The 14,049-nt window shown below is 51.9% G+C and overlaps 2 protein-coding genes across 2 annotated transcripts; one reads left to right on the plus strand and one right to left on the minus strand.

The window, feature by feature from the left end:
- Positions 1 to 5,816: 5,816 nt before the first annotated feature.
- On the minus strand, positions 5,817 to 7,638 carry BDP81DRAFT_76720 (Alpha/Beta hydrolase protein). The gene has a single exon (XM_060596257.1). The coding sequence runs from the start codon at positions 7,459 to 7,461 to the stop codon at positions 5,848 to 5,850; it is 1,614 nt and encodes a 537-aa protein (XP_060441732.1). The 5' UTR covers positions 7,462 to 7,638; the 3' UTR covers positions 5,817 to 5,847.
- A 1,656-nt stretch (positions 7,639 to 9,294) lies between these two features.
- On the plus strand, positions 9,295 to 13,361 carry BDP81DRAFT_327211 (RNA-dependent RNA polymerase; the record flags this gene model as incomplete). Its single annotated transcript, XM_060585124.1, has 3 exons — positions 9,295 to 12,299; positions 12,354 to 12,674; positions 12,743 to 13,361. The coding sequence occupies 3 exons, from the start codon at positions 9,295 to 9,297 to the stop codon at positions 13,359 to 13,361; spliced, it is 3,945 nt and encodes a 1,314-aa protein (XP_060441733.1).
- Between the last annotated feature and the right edge of the window lie 688 nt (positions 13,362 to 14,049).

A 14,049-nucleotide genomic window follows, 5' to 3' on the forward strand; every position in this document is an offset into this window, starting at 1 on the left:
CGAACTCAAAAAAGCGAGGACATCGTCGTGTTATTTATCCCACCGGAAGACTCTTGTGAAGGATGCCAAGCAAGCAACCCCCTTTCGTCTCTTAGACTCTTTCCAGTTCCCAACCTGGTCAGTTAGCTGCCAAGATAGTCCTCGCAAGCGCCTGATAGCTGAGCCGCCCCTCAACCCTGGTGAGGTGGAAAGACTGGGAGAATATGCAAACCAGAGTGGTGGAATTTTGGGGGGGGGGGGGGGGGGTGGCACCCGTCGAGGCCGGGGGGGAGACCAACACAGCGTCACAGCAGCCGGATGTGCTCCGATTTGGAAGGGATACCGGTCTAGGAAAGATGAGATGGACCGTTCCACTAAGCGGCGTAGGCGCTCAGTTTCGTAACGTCTGCCGTTGATTGTCTGGGCGCTCTGCCGTCCTCTAGAAGAATCAACACTCAAAGCCTTGAGGACCACGATCTGGCCCAGGGGCTCAAGCTGGGATCATGGCTGGGGTAGTGCGGCGCAAGAAAGGTGACGGTCACGATGGAGTCACCTGGATATGCTGCTTGGGCCATAGTATTGAGTACTCCGTACAGACCCAATGCCCAGTCCCAATAGTTTACTCATCACCACCGAAGCCCTGGCGAGCACGACTCTTTCGCCAAGAAACAGCTGCGTGGGAGAAGCAGGGGATCCCGTAATAGGCATGGAGCAGCCCACCGACAAGCATGGCAAGTCAGTGATCCCCCCCCCCCCCTGGCCACGATACCTGGAAGCCTGAAAGGTAGTGAAAGCACGCAAGCGGGTTGCCAGAACTTGCCAGACTTGTCCGAGTGAGAAGACTCTATCGACCTTAGTCATGGGCCAAGTTGCCGCGTTGAGAGGGTGGCCGACGGGAACTGTACAGATACGGCGCAGCACGGGCGCACCGGAATTTCAGACGTAGCGCCGGGCTTGAAACAGACCCTCCTGCCGCCCTTAATATGGGAAGGTAAATCATAGGAGGATCGGATGCGCGTTACCTAAATGCCACCACACTCTCCACCCAAGGCCAGTGCGTGCCTTGTCTTGCCTTGTGTTGCTGGCAGCTGCTTGTCTTGCTGAGCTTCTCGAAGATATCGTGGTTTGTGAATGTCCACAGTCCAAGTGGTTCGGAGCCGAAGATGATGAGTCCTAAGCTCAGGGGCTGATGGTGACGACTTTTCGGATACGCCCCATCTTCGCCAAAGAAAATATGCATATCCCCGTAGCCCCATTCTTGTCTAGTGAGTCTCAAAGACAACCATAAGACATAGTCCGAGTGCGGATGTTCGCCGGTGATGCAGACCTCTCTCGTTAGTCTCTCCCCTATCCCTAGACTGCGGTCTCTCTCACTCTCACTCTCTGCGACTCTCTCTATCAGCAAAACTCCAAGAGGTGAGTTGTGCAAGTGCCTCGGTCTCGCACTTCTCCGCATGGTCTGAATAATTAAGGTGTGGTTCCTGGCGCCATATTCCCCTGAGTATTGATCCACAGTTCTGGCGCGCCCACGTTTTTTTCTCTTCCCATTGAATTTTCTTTGCCTTGCCTTGTTAGGTTCTACTTCCCGCCGTCTGCCCCCTTTCACTATGGAATATGGATCCAGCGTGGCGCGCTGCTGAGCCATGCTGGCCCGTCGCAGTGTGAGTGAATCTCGTTTCGGGCATTTCCATGCGTCGATCCGCGTAGTCGAGATGAACTCGCCAAGACAACTGCCGCCAGACCGTTTCTTCTTTAATGCGCCGAGACTCTAGGGTCATTGGCGATTCCATCTCGTTCTACGGGTTCGTTGACTGATCAGTCAATCATCAGTCCACTGTTTAATACTATCATTTTGCATTACTACAAGATTATTACAGTATATATAGACGTAACCCTACCTCTAGGTTTCCGTACTATTTAACCTTAGCCCTTTTTTTTAGTCTTTTTTATTTTATTTTATTCTCTCCCTTTATTAAATGATCGTTAAAATCGCTATTTTAATAGTAATAAGAAAATTTATATTAAAAGTTTATAAAGATCGGTTAACGTGAATGATAAGCGAGTGAGACAGACAAGCGAGTGAGACACAAAACTGCGCCGATGATGCTTCAACACAAATGGAGACGTTTCTTCCACAACACATCATGGCATCCAGAAGTAATGAGTCAGGCATACAGCTGGCCCTTCAAGCTATCAGAATCAATCCAGAGCTTAGTGCACGGGCTGCAGCTACGATCTACTCGGTCAGCCATGCAACATTGAGTCGACGATTGAAGGGCTCTACATCTCGAAGCGACAGGATACCGAACTCGAGGAATCTTACTTTGCTAGAAGAGCAGACGTTAGTTGATCACATTCTCGATCTAGATGCCCGATCATTCCCTCCCCGGATCCGTGGTGTGGAAGAAATGGCTGATCGACTGCTTGCTGATCGCGACGCGCCTCCGGTTGGGAAGCGCTGGGCCTTAAACTTCGTCAAACGACAACCACAATTGCGGACGCGGTTTTTTCGGAGGTACGACTACAAGAGGGCCCAATGCGAGGATGCAGAGGCTATTCGCGGCTGGTTCGCTCTTGTGAAGAACACAATCGCGAAGTATGGTATCGATGAGTTTGATATCTACAACTTTGATGAGACTGGCTTTATGATGGGCCAGATTGCATCTGGCATGGTTGTCACAAGTACTGAAAGGCGTTCAAACACAAAAATGGCGCAGCCTGGTAATCGAGAATGGGTTACAGTGATTCAAGCCATCAACTCGCAAGGCTATAACGTCCCGCCGTACATCATCGTTGCAGGCCAATATCACCTCTCAACCTGGTATACAGAGTCAGGTTTCCCGGACGACTGGGTCATTGCGACGTCAGAAAACGGATGGACAACAAATGAAAGAGGCCTAGATTGGATCCAGCACTATGATCGTCATACGAAACCACGTTTGAGAGGCCAATATCGCCTCCTCGTCGTCGACGGGCACGAAAGTCACCACTCAACAGACTTTGAGCTATATTGCAAGGCAAACAAGATCGTTACACTTTGTATGCCGCCTCATTCGTCTCATCTACTCCAGCCCCTTGACGTTGGGTGCTTTGGTCCGCTAAAGACGGCGTATGGGCAACAAATTGAGGATAAGATGCGGCGGGGCGTAACCCACATCTCAAAGGAGGACTTCTTTCCTGCATATCGCAGCGCATTTAGTAAAGCGATGACTGAAAAAAACATCCAAGGGGGTTTTAGAGGAGCTGGGCTTGTTCCTCTGAGTGCAGAAAGCGTCCTATCAAAGCTGGATATCCGGCTACACACTCCAACGCCTCCAGCATCACTACCACAGACACCTCCGCCTTGGGTTTCAAGGACACCAAACAACCCAGTAGAGGCAAGCTCTCAATCCAACTTTATTAAGAGTCGGATCACTCGTCACCAAAGCAGCTCCCCAACCTCTATTTGCGAGGCTGTTGAACGACTTTCTAAAGGTACAAGAGGCATCATGCACCAAGTAGCCTTACTTAGATCTGAGGTACAGATTCTTAGAGACGAGAATAACCAACTCAGTCGACGACGGAGAACTAAGAAAACACGCCTACAACATGGAGGAAGTCTTACTGTAGCTGACGCAGCAGATATACAGTCACAGAAAGATGTGACTGCGCAGGTTCAGGAGGAAGTGCGTCGTACTAGTGGTCGCAAACTGAGGGCCGAGACAGGTCAGCGACGGTGTGGCGTTTGTGGTCACCCGGGACACAATTCACGAACGTGCCAGTTTATTGAAGAGATGTCTGAAGATGAGGATTATGAGTAGTTTGAATTGAATTGATGCTGTTGATGTTGATATGGAAGCCAGTTTATCTCATCGGCGCAGTTTTGTGTCTCACTCACTTGTCTGTCTCACTCGCTTATCATTCACGTTAGCTCTTGCAAAGGTATTAACTCGGTCGAAGAGGGCATCATAGGTTTGCTCTGGATCGCCAGGAATCGGTGGGTTTGGGATTTCGGTTATAGGAGGAGAGGAGGATCGGTTATAGGAGGAGAGGAGGATCGGTTATAGGAGGAGAGGAGGATCGGTTATAGGAGGAGAGGAGGATCGGTTGCTTAGAGTGTGGTAGGAGGCTGCAGTTCGGAAAGACGCTTCGCTTTGAGGGGAGGATTGCCGTGGGGGTGAATAGGGTGGTGGGTTGACTTGGGGACCCCATGTTTCTTGCCATTGACGGACATACTCTTGTTGTCGGAGGAGTGCCGTTGTTAGCTGTTGATTAGTCCCAACAACCTGTAGAACAAGCTGAAGAGCACTATTGAACTACTCTGTTGTAGGATAGGAAGGTTGCTGGGACTGTTCGTTGGGAGGAGAGGGGCTATGCTCTGGAGAAAGTCGTGGGAGAGTAATCCGCTGGGTTTTTATTGTTCCTTTAGGGAAATGACGAGTAAGATATAGCGTAGGCTCCATACTAGGGTAATCGTATACAAGAGGTCGCGTGTCTTGTAGTATGTCGGCTAGGAGCTCGGTAATAAGGTCGCGCTGCCCTTAAGGATCACCAACTCCATAGAATTGGCTAACGCTAGGGCGGCTGCTTTCTGAGGAGGGAGATGATGGTGGTTGGCCAGATGATGGTGGGAGGCCGTACTCAAACAATGGTCGCTCTCGTATAGGGGGAGGTTTATTAGTAGGGGGATTGCTTTGAGATTGGCCTTGTGGAACATCTCTAACTCCAGTTAGAGAAGCCATTGTAAGCAAATAGCATAAGTCAGACTTAGAGGCTTGATGATGTAACCTTAGAGGAAAGTGAGCAAAGGAACAAAAACGGTTAAGATACTTTGTGGGTATCTGGCAGAATTTGATTGCACTAACAATATTTTTTTGAGCCAATCAAAAGGTCGAACAGCGACGCCGGTGTAAGGTCGACGCCGGTGTATCAATTTGCGACGCCGGTATATCAATTCCCTTTAGTAAATATTCCAAGTATGAAACATCTGTAGCCCTTATATTTATTAAAATATTAATATTTATTTCTTATATTATAGAGTACTAGTTTTAGGGTACTAATTAAGTATAAGTTTTAGAATTTTAGTAAATATTCTAAGTCAAGGTAACTACTTGGAAGTTAATTATTAGTCTGATTCTTTCCATCCCGTCTGTCCGTGGGCACTTTCGATGAAACGGCGCCCGCATACCTGTTAGCGACTGTCAGCAGGTTTGTCAACTTGTCAACCGTCAAGCGACTCGCTGACCCAAGCCTGCTGGAGCATTCGGGATTCTAGCGGTCGTAGCCTCAAGAGACCCTCTCAGTGTCTCACTCAACTTAGATCCTTTCAAAATTCTCTGACGCATTCCGCAACCGCTGTACTCGCATGCGACCGTCGAGTCCTGCCCTCTTCCCCCTATGTTGGCGTGATTCGTGAGCTGCACTTCACAGCGTCGCGCCCGAGACGGCGTTGCGGCGCGTGATTCCTGTGCATCCGACAGGGCTGGTCGCCAAACGGTCGCAGCGCCACGAATCGTGATCCCAGCCTCAACCTTGATTGGGTTAGTGTTTGTTTGAGATAGACTTTGATGGTCGTCAAGCCCCCTCCCCTGACAGCACTCTCAAGGATCGCTGCATATCAGAACTTCTGCTCGATATGACGACAGCAGCGGTGAACACTAGCACCCGCAGGCTGCAAGTTGCCTAGGCAGAGTTGCAGGGGACATCTCTGTTCGGTATGGGCAGCCGGTGTCTCACGGCAGATCGATCGCGTTAATGGCCCCTCTCGTCCATTCTTAACCCCGGCCGAGCATGTCAGCAAAGTTGTTTGCGGCGAAACTCTCGATTGAATCATTCTTGGCCAAGCTTTTTGTTGCGTTCGATGAGAAAACTCTCTTTAAGGAAACTGTTTTACAAAAACGCCTGGATGGCTTCCCAGAACGCGGCAGGGCTCTCCCACATGGGAAGATGGCCGGCGTTTGGCACAATCTTCAACTCGGCGCCGTGGTCGCCCAATGAACCCTTGAAGCCCTCCATTGCCTTCACCAGCGCACCTTTGCCGTCACCATCACCCACAACCAGCAAGCCGGGAGCTTGGCAGGATCCAAGCGCTGGCCTCAAATCATAATCCCACAACGCTTGGCAGCTGTATCTGAAGCCTTCTACGTTGTTGGTTGCCACCATTTCCGTCATGCCTTTCACGACGCTCTCCTTCTCCATCGTGGCTGGATGGAACCAACGACCTACCGTTTGCTCGGCCAGCTTTGCGATTCCGGCTCCGCTGTTCTCCTCCGCAACCGCGATGCGATCTTTCCAGGCCTGGGTGTTGGCGGCACTTGAGGTCGAGTTGAAATCGCAGGCAATGAACTTCTTCAGCCTGTTGGGATACTTGAGCGCAAAGTTGGTTGTTGTTGCGCCTCCCATCGACACTCCGATAAGGGCGTGCAGCTTGGGGATGCGAAGTGCGTCAAGAACGGTGCGCAGGTCAGAGGCAAGCAAGTCCAGCGTTGCCGGCACAGGCGGGGCCGGGATCGCGTGTCGACCTCGTGTGTCGTACCGCAGAATGCGCAAGTCGGGGCGCTGTTCCTTCAAGATCTTGACGACTGGGTCCCACATGTGCAGAGACGTCAACAAAGAATTGCAGAATGCTACGGTAGGTGCCTTTGGCGAGGTGTTGCCTTCCAGCTTGTAAGGGATCGAAAGTTGGTCCTCGGCCGTGATGTAGGAGTCGATCGCCTCGTCCTTTCCGGGGACAGTCGTAGTCTTGCCATCCGGAGCCGTGAAAGTGGAGGCCGAGGCCGGCAGCTTCGCCAGATTCTCCAGGTCGCGAGATGCGGGACCAAAGACGTAAAAGAGAGAGTAAGTGCGGCGGTTCATGCCCGCGACCTTCTTCACCATCTCTGCCGCCCAAGGCGTGGCCGTGGAGGCCTTGTGTTCAGGACCACCCAAGCCATTTGTACGGGCGTAGTCGTGGAGTACGAAGAAGGTAGTCTTGCTGCCGACGCCGTCGCCAATGGAGGATATCTTGAGGAGACGGGTCCTCAGCCAGCCCGGAACCTTGGACAGCATTGGGATGTGTTCCTCGTCGTACCACTTCTTGAACTCGGCCTCGTCGGACTCGTCCTTAAGAGTGGTCTCAATGGCGACGAGCTCGATGCCCTCGGCTTCCTCGTCAGAAAGCTGCTCAATGGGGATGAATAGAGGGGCCTTTTGCTCAATGACCAAGTCGAAGAAGTATCTGGTGACGGCCACCTGGCCAATGGTTTCGGCCTCACGGGCAGATCTGTTTGCGCGTAGTGTGGTGTACGTGGGTGTTTCTAGGTGGGACATGTCCGTCACATCGTAGGAGGCCAGGTACGTCGGCTCCTTGCCGTCGTTGGCGCGGTAGCGCAGGCCGTTGGTGAAGATTTGGGGGAGACGCAGGCGGGTTGGGCCGTGCTCGTTGTTGTACCACTCGTGGAATTGCTCGATAGCCAGTTCAGGCTTCGGCTGCATAGTAACGTAGAGCATTCCTGGGGGAGCCATGGCGGATTTTCGACTCAATTAGCCTCGGTTGAGATATACTGAGAAGTCTGAAATGTTTTGCGAAGGAGCAAACACAAACAGCCGGGGGAAGTCGGCAGGGGAGGTAGGTATTCTGTCAAGGTGACTGCGGGTGCCGTGGGAAGCTCGGGGCGGGGCTGATGACGAACGCGGGGTCGATATTGGAGACAGGGTCCAGCGCGTTCGGGATCTTGACACGGCAAGCTGCGCGACGGCGACTCAAGTCAATGCCGGCTGGTCAATCAAGACAAGCTTTCGAGGGAGAGGCCTTGGGTAGTTTCTTCGAGGGATAGGTTTATCTCGGTAAGCAGATGCAATTGAGAGAACTCGCGGCTTGTCAACTCAAGAGACGGTAATCGTGGGGAGGAGGGATATCGGCAACAGCCATTGTTGAAATAAATATTCTGGCGCGTTGTGGCGGAAAAGCGTTCTGCCTGAGCCTTTCGCATCGCTGGCACGCGATTGATGATTCTTCCAGGAGCTTGTGCATTGTGCGATATCGGTGGTAGTCATTGACCGTTTCGTTGAAAGGCCTTGACTGATTGTTAATGATGACTTGTCGCATCCGAATTGGTGCAGACAAGACAAGACTCGGCATCTCTCAATCAAAGAACTAGTAGTCTTTCTTCAAAGCATCTCATTCTTCAACGACACGTGCGAAATGAGTAGATGGAATGGGAAACGGCGTCGAGGTTTGGGACGGAATTGGCAATCGGCTAGAATTCGGTAGAAAGCGTTAGGGCCTTGCCACTTACCTATCCGTACCTATCCGTACCTATGCTTTCAGTCTCCTCACTTTTTCATTCGCTTGAACTCTGCCTGTCTGCCTGCCCGTTCAATTCGGAATGTCAACAGCTTGAAGAATCAGACGGCAGGTGCATCCATCGCCATGGCCACCCGTGGCTTCCCTAGGTTCCTTCTTCCCGCTCGCTCCTGCCCCTCACGCCGTCGCCAGCTTGATTGAAGGAAGCCACCACCCTCACGCTGGAGGGGTAGCGGCAGATGCCGGAGGCCAGCCACTGATCGCCGGAATTCTCCTTCTGGTTGGCTGAGACGTGGTCCCCCTGACCCGTAGCAGATTAAGCGAAGAAGGGCCGCTCTCTTTTGGGACTAGGGCAATAATTGCTCAAAGCGGTTAGCGCGGCGCAGACAGAGCTCTCGACGGTTGAAGCTTCTCGCAATCAAACGTGTCCGGGGAGCTCAAGCTTCTCCTTACATGCGAGCGCACATATAAGAACAGCGCACTCATCAATTCTTCAGTAATCTGCACTACTTCTCTCGCGTTGCCATCTCCCACTCCTCTTTCTATTTAGTCTTCACCGCTTCTTCCACAATCGCTGCAGCCACTGCAAACAGGGTCCGCCAGGTCGACTCAGAGCCGACGCAAGCCTGCAGTCTCTGTCTGTTTGCTCTGCCGTGCCGTTCTGCCTGTATCCAATCATCTCATTCGGCGTACTTCTCGGATTTGACTGGCAGAAGACATGAATAGAAGGGTGCGCCGTTGCTTTCCAACGTGTGATGTGTCACCTAGGATAACTGACACCCGTTCCAGATGTAAGCTGCTCTCAGGCACATCCAACGTCATTTCACCATCTTCCCTCGACAACTCCGGCACCTGATGCTACCTGGCTTCTACTTCTGAGGTCATCATTCGAGAAACTCACATTGTTTCCATTACTAGCCCCTGACCTACCCCCGCCCCACTACTGGGCGTCTTGCGCGGACCCTCGTGGACTTCGGCCTCGTCCTCGGTCTAAGCCTCATCTCGTAGCTTCAAGTTGAACATACTGTACTACTAATCATCGCGGCCTTGCCATGGAGGTCTACTTGACCAACGTGCCTAGGCACCTGACGGATCGGACTCTGGAGAAGGAGCTTAGGCCGCACATGAATGCTCTCGGCATCCTTGAATGGGCGTGCTCGTCAAAGAGCAAAAATAACAAGGGCTGGGTGACTTTTCTCAACACAGCAGACGCAAAGAGATTTCTGAAGCGCCATGGAAAACAGAGCCTCCCTGACGACGGGGCAACATCCAAGTCTACACCGAGGGGAGGAAAGCCTCCAAACCAACGAGCAAAAGCGAACCTTTTTCTTATGAACACCCCCGTCTGGGTCGCCCCAAGCAACAGACCACCCGATCCATTCATGATAAAGAGCCTTGCGCATCGCCTGGAGGAGGAGTACAGACAGCGGAAACAACAAGACGCTCCCTCTGCCGACGACCCCATCGTATTCCAAGTTAGCCACCTGGCTTGCGGTCACAACTCTGTTCAGCGTGACAAGACCTTGATATTCAACGAACAATGCCGCTTCTCTCAAAGAGGCCTCGCAAAGTTTGGCAAGAGAATGCTCATTCTAAAGCTCGAACAAGGCGCCAAAGTCGAGATCTCTCACTCCTCCATCGTCGAGATGATACACACCTCTGCTCCATCCACTTTTACCCTTCTCCTGAGTGAACCACCACGATTCTATCAAACCAAGTCCGATTTGGAAGAACAAATGGAACGTCTAGGCTTGATCGATGAATCCAAGAGACCTCAGGGAAAGTCATCCACTCGCAGTCTCGGCCTATCCAACAGCAAGGAGCACACGAAGTGTGCGGGAACCTGTCTCGTCTATCAGCTGGGAATCTTTGGACCCGACTTCGATCACAAAATGATTAGCCTCAAGAAGAAGGAGATCATCCCCATTGCGCACTCAAGGGTCACTCTGAACCAGATGCCCATCCTCAACGGAGTTGACTACCACGTTGAGTGGGCCAAATTCTATGATGGTCTAGTCAAGGCCGGAACCGCCAAGGCATTGCCGTTTGGCATCTTATTCCAACTGCAGTCCCTGGTTTTCAACAACTTTTTACATCCACGCAGTGCTAACACAATGTTGGTGTCTCTCGAGAAAAGTTTCCGAAGCGCCAAACTAGAGGGCAGACCGAAGCCCGTTTCCGAGCAGGCGTTCAAGATTTTGCATGGCACTGGCCAGGATGGAATCTCCTACCCATGTCATAACACCGACCCGAGCGAACTAGACCCCAACGAGATCCTCAAATATCTTCTTTCCATTGAGAAGCGCCTACAATCGGAAACTAACATGGAATTCAGAGATGTCCTGCTCGAGCCTGAGATAACCGATCACCATGCCTGGGTTTTCAAGGCTACAGTGACCCCCACGAGAGTTACCTTGCATGGTCCCGACTTGGAGCCTCTCAATCGCATCCTCCGCAAGTACCCAAACCAGACGGACTACTTCATGAGAGTCACATTCGCCGACGAGGACGGTAGTGATCTATTTTTCACCGGCAAGGTTTCCTACGATAAGATCTTTGAACGCTACAAGAGCATCCTCGGCAAGGGCCTGGAAGTTGCCGGTCGAATTTATGGATTCCTTGGTTTCTCCCACTCCTCACTGCGGTCCCACTCGGCTTGGTTCTCAGCTCCGTTCGTGGACGATTGGAACAAACTGCAATTGTACGGAAACATCATCAAATCGATAGGTGACTTCAACAAGATACAGATCCCGGCCAAGTGCGCGGCTCGCATCGGACAGGCCTTTTCGGAAACGCCATCCTTCATTTCTATCAGCGAGGCTGATATCAAGCGCTACTACATACCGGATGTTAAATCAATGGAAGGTGAAACTGAACGAGTTTTCAGCGATGGCGTAGGCACAATCTCGCGCGAAGCTCTCGAGCTGATTTGGCCGCGCTTGCCACGAGGCTCGTTGATTTCCACTTGTCTGCAGATTCGCTGGGGAGGTGTCAAGGGAATGCTATCTCTGGACACAAGGCTTCAGGGTCGAGCGGTGTGCATTCGGAAAGAGTCCATGGAGAAGTTTCCCAGCGAAGACTGGGAGAATCTCGAAATCTGTGACGTGGCATCACGACCTCTCAAACTAGTGCTCAATCGTCAATTGATCAAGATCTTGGAGGACTTGGGCACGTCCAGAGAATGGTTCCTCCGATTGCAGAAGATGGAGCTTGATCGACTTCGGGCCGTCACGGCTGATGCCTACAACACGGGAACGTTCTTGCATCTACAGGGTATCGGCACAAGTTTCTTCTTGTCGACCTTCATCAAGAGCCTTGACAAGTACGACATAGATTACCGGCAAGACAGTTTCTTGAGAGCAGTAGTCGAGTCAGTTGTTTTACGAGAACTGCGATTGCTCAAGCACAAAGCCAGAATACCCGTTCCCAAGGGCGCCACACTCTTTGGCATCATGGATGAGACGAGATTCCTCAAAGAAGGCGAGGTCTACATGTGTTTAGACACTTACCGAAGACCGGGGAAACCAGCTATTGCCGAATCTATCAAAGATGGTACCTTGATCCTCGTGACGCGGTCGCCAGCTCTTCACCCCGGCGACATCCAGCAAGCCATGGTGAGAATACCGCCCGCAGGCCATCCCCTACGGAATCTTCGCAACTGTATCGCGTTTAGCCAGTGTGGAGAGCGCGACTTGCCTAGTCAGCTTAGTGGCGGTGATCTTGATGGCGATTTGTATAACATTATCTGGGACCAAGAAGCTACACCACGAGTGGTATGCGGAGCTGCCGACTACCCCAGAGTAACACCGGAGCCACTCGGTCGACCGGTAACGAGAGAAGATATGGCCAACTGGTTTGTTGACTTCATGAAGTCTGACGTACTCGGTATGATTGCCACCAGACATCTCATTCTCGCGGACAAAAACCATGATGGCACGTTGAGCTCGGACTGTATCATACTAGCCAGTTTGCATTCGACCGCTGTGGACTTTTCGAAGACGGGTATCCCAGTCGCGCGGGAAGAAATCCCAAAGGCACCCGTCTTTCGCCCGGACTTGTAAGTATAGACTGCAACTCGATTGAGCTTACTACTGCTGACACCACCTCACAGCCTTGCTCCCGCTCCGCCTGCTCAGCTGTATGATCGAACGCAGATCGACTTCCTCGGTAAAGACGAGGCAGTCGACGACGATGACGACGGCTTCGCACCAACGTACCGATACTACAAATCAGACAAAATTCTCGGCGAGCTCTATCGCAATGTCGACGAAAAGCAGATTTGGGATGAAGAGATCAAGAGAGCCATTGCCAAGACGGGCCCCTCGGTTTGGGATCAATTTGTCGGCCTGATACAGCGAAAGATCAAGGACTATACTCATGGGCGAGTGAGTTGGGAAACGAAGCTCAAGGAGGCGAAAAGTTTGCGAGACGTGTGAGTTGCTCTGTGACATAATATGGTGTAGCAACTTCCATGACTTTCCCCGCTGACTCTCACTACAGATACGAAGATAACCTATTCAGTGCCATGACGACGTATTCCGACAGTCACTTGAAGCAGTTAACAGAAGTCGAGGTGTTTTGCGGCTCAATCTTCAATAAGACCGGCGCGCAGACTCGACGTCAGAAGGACAACTCGATGAAGCTCAAGCAAGAGTTCGATCGACTAGCCGACCTCATGGTGCAACAAATGCGGCGCAAGTTCCGCAATGCTGCAGATCAGGCTTCCCAACCTGGTGATATACACAGCAACCCCGCACCACGAGGTACCAGCCAGATTGACGATGACCTGGAACGACTCCTGGCACCGAACAAGGATGCGCTAGAGATGTCGTACGCTTGCTTCATGGTGGCATTGCTGCCGAGTACCGACACCGAGCGCGGACATCGAGCATCGCAACTGGATAGTTTCAAAGTCATTTCAGCAGGTGTCCTACTCAAAGAGCTCACAGAGCTTGCGAATCGCGTGAAGGGTGGCAAACTAGTCGACCCCAGCAATGATGACGCCGCGGGTGGTGGCTTTGTTGGTGTCAGTGATGGGCCGGCCACGTCGTACGCGTACAGTGGCTATGATGTGGATGTCGGGCAGTATCCAAACTACGGATATAGCCATTACATGTAGAGTAGCTGTGGCCGGTAGACCGCGATATGATTCACAAGCTGTTGTACGACATCAAGGCTGGATATTTGGTGAGCTCTTGTCGAAACTTCAATCAAGGTGTGGCCCGCATCCAGTACAGTCCTTTGCTATTCTCATGTTTAAGTATTCCAAACCTGAAACTTCCACTTACTTGCAAGTTGCCTATCGCAATTACTGGAACAATCGCATCTGGCCACTTTCCACGACGGTACACTCTTCACCTAAGGTACGGCAAGCACATGTTCAGAAGCTCACAAGCTTACAGTCATTCACAGGTGCGCTCGGCTGTGTCTGCTTGTAGTTTGCAGATCACACCCGGCGGGATACTCTTCATATGCAAGACCTCGCGCGGCCGGTATGTGTAATGACGACACCGGGTATTGTCACAATAGCCGGGGGCAGTCGGAGACCGCAGCACATTTAAGAATTGTTTGAGCGACGATGACGGGCAGCTCCATAGCGGGCTGGGACTTTCATGACTCAACTTCGTCCAATCCTCGGAAGCCGCTGGTCCCAAAGCCGTGCCATCGCGAGAGTCAAATCTAGCATCCGTGGACCGGATATTCTAGCTTCATGACCTTAAATCATTGCCCACTTCCCGCTTCAAGCCTATCCGTATGGAAGTGCGCACAGAACGGAGAGCTCGCTACCCCTGCCAGGTCGGAAAACC

The sequence above is a fragment of the Colletotrichum phormii genome, assembly GCF_030913505.1.
Source record: "Colletotrichum phormii strain CBS 102054 chromosome Unknown BDP81scaffold_19, whole genome shotgun sequence".
Lineage (NCBI taxonomy): Eukaryota > Fungi > Ascomycota > Sordariomycetes > Glomerellales > Glomerellaceae > Colletotrichum > Colletotrichum phormii.

Excerpts from the sequence above, each read along its gene's own strand:
- BDP81DRAFT_76720 (XM_060596257.1), bottom strand. The coding sequence starts at position 7,461 with ATGGCTCCCCCAGGAATGCTCTACGTTACTATGCAGCCGAAGCCTGAA.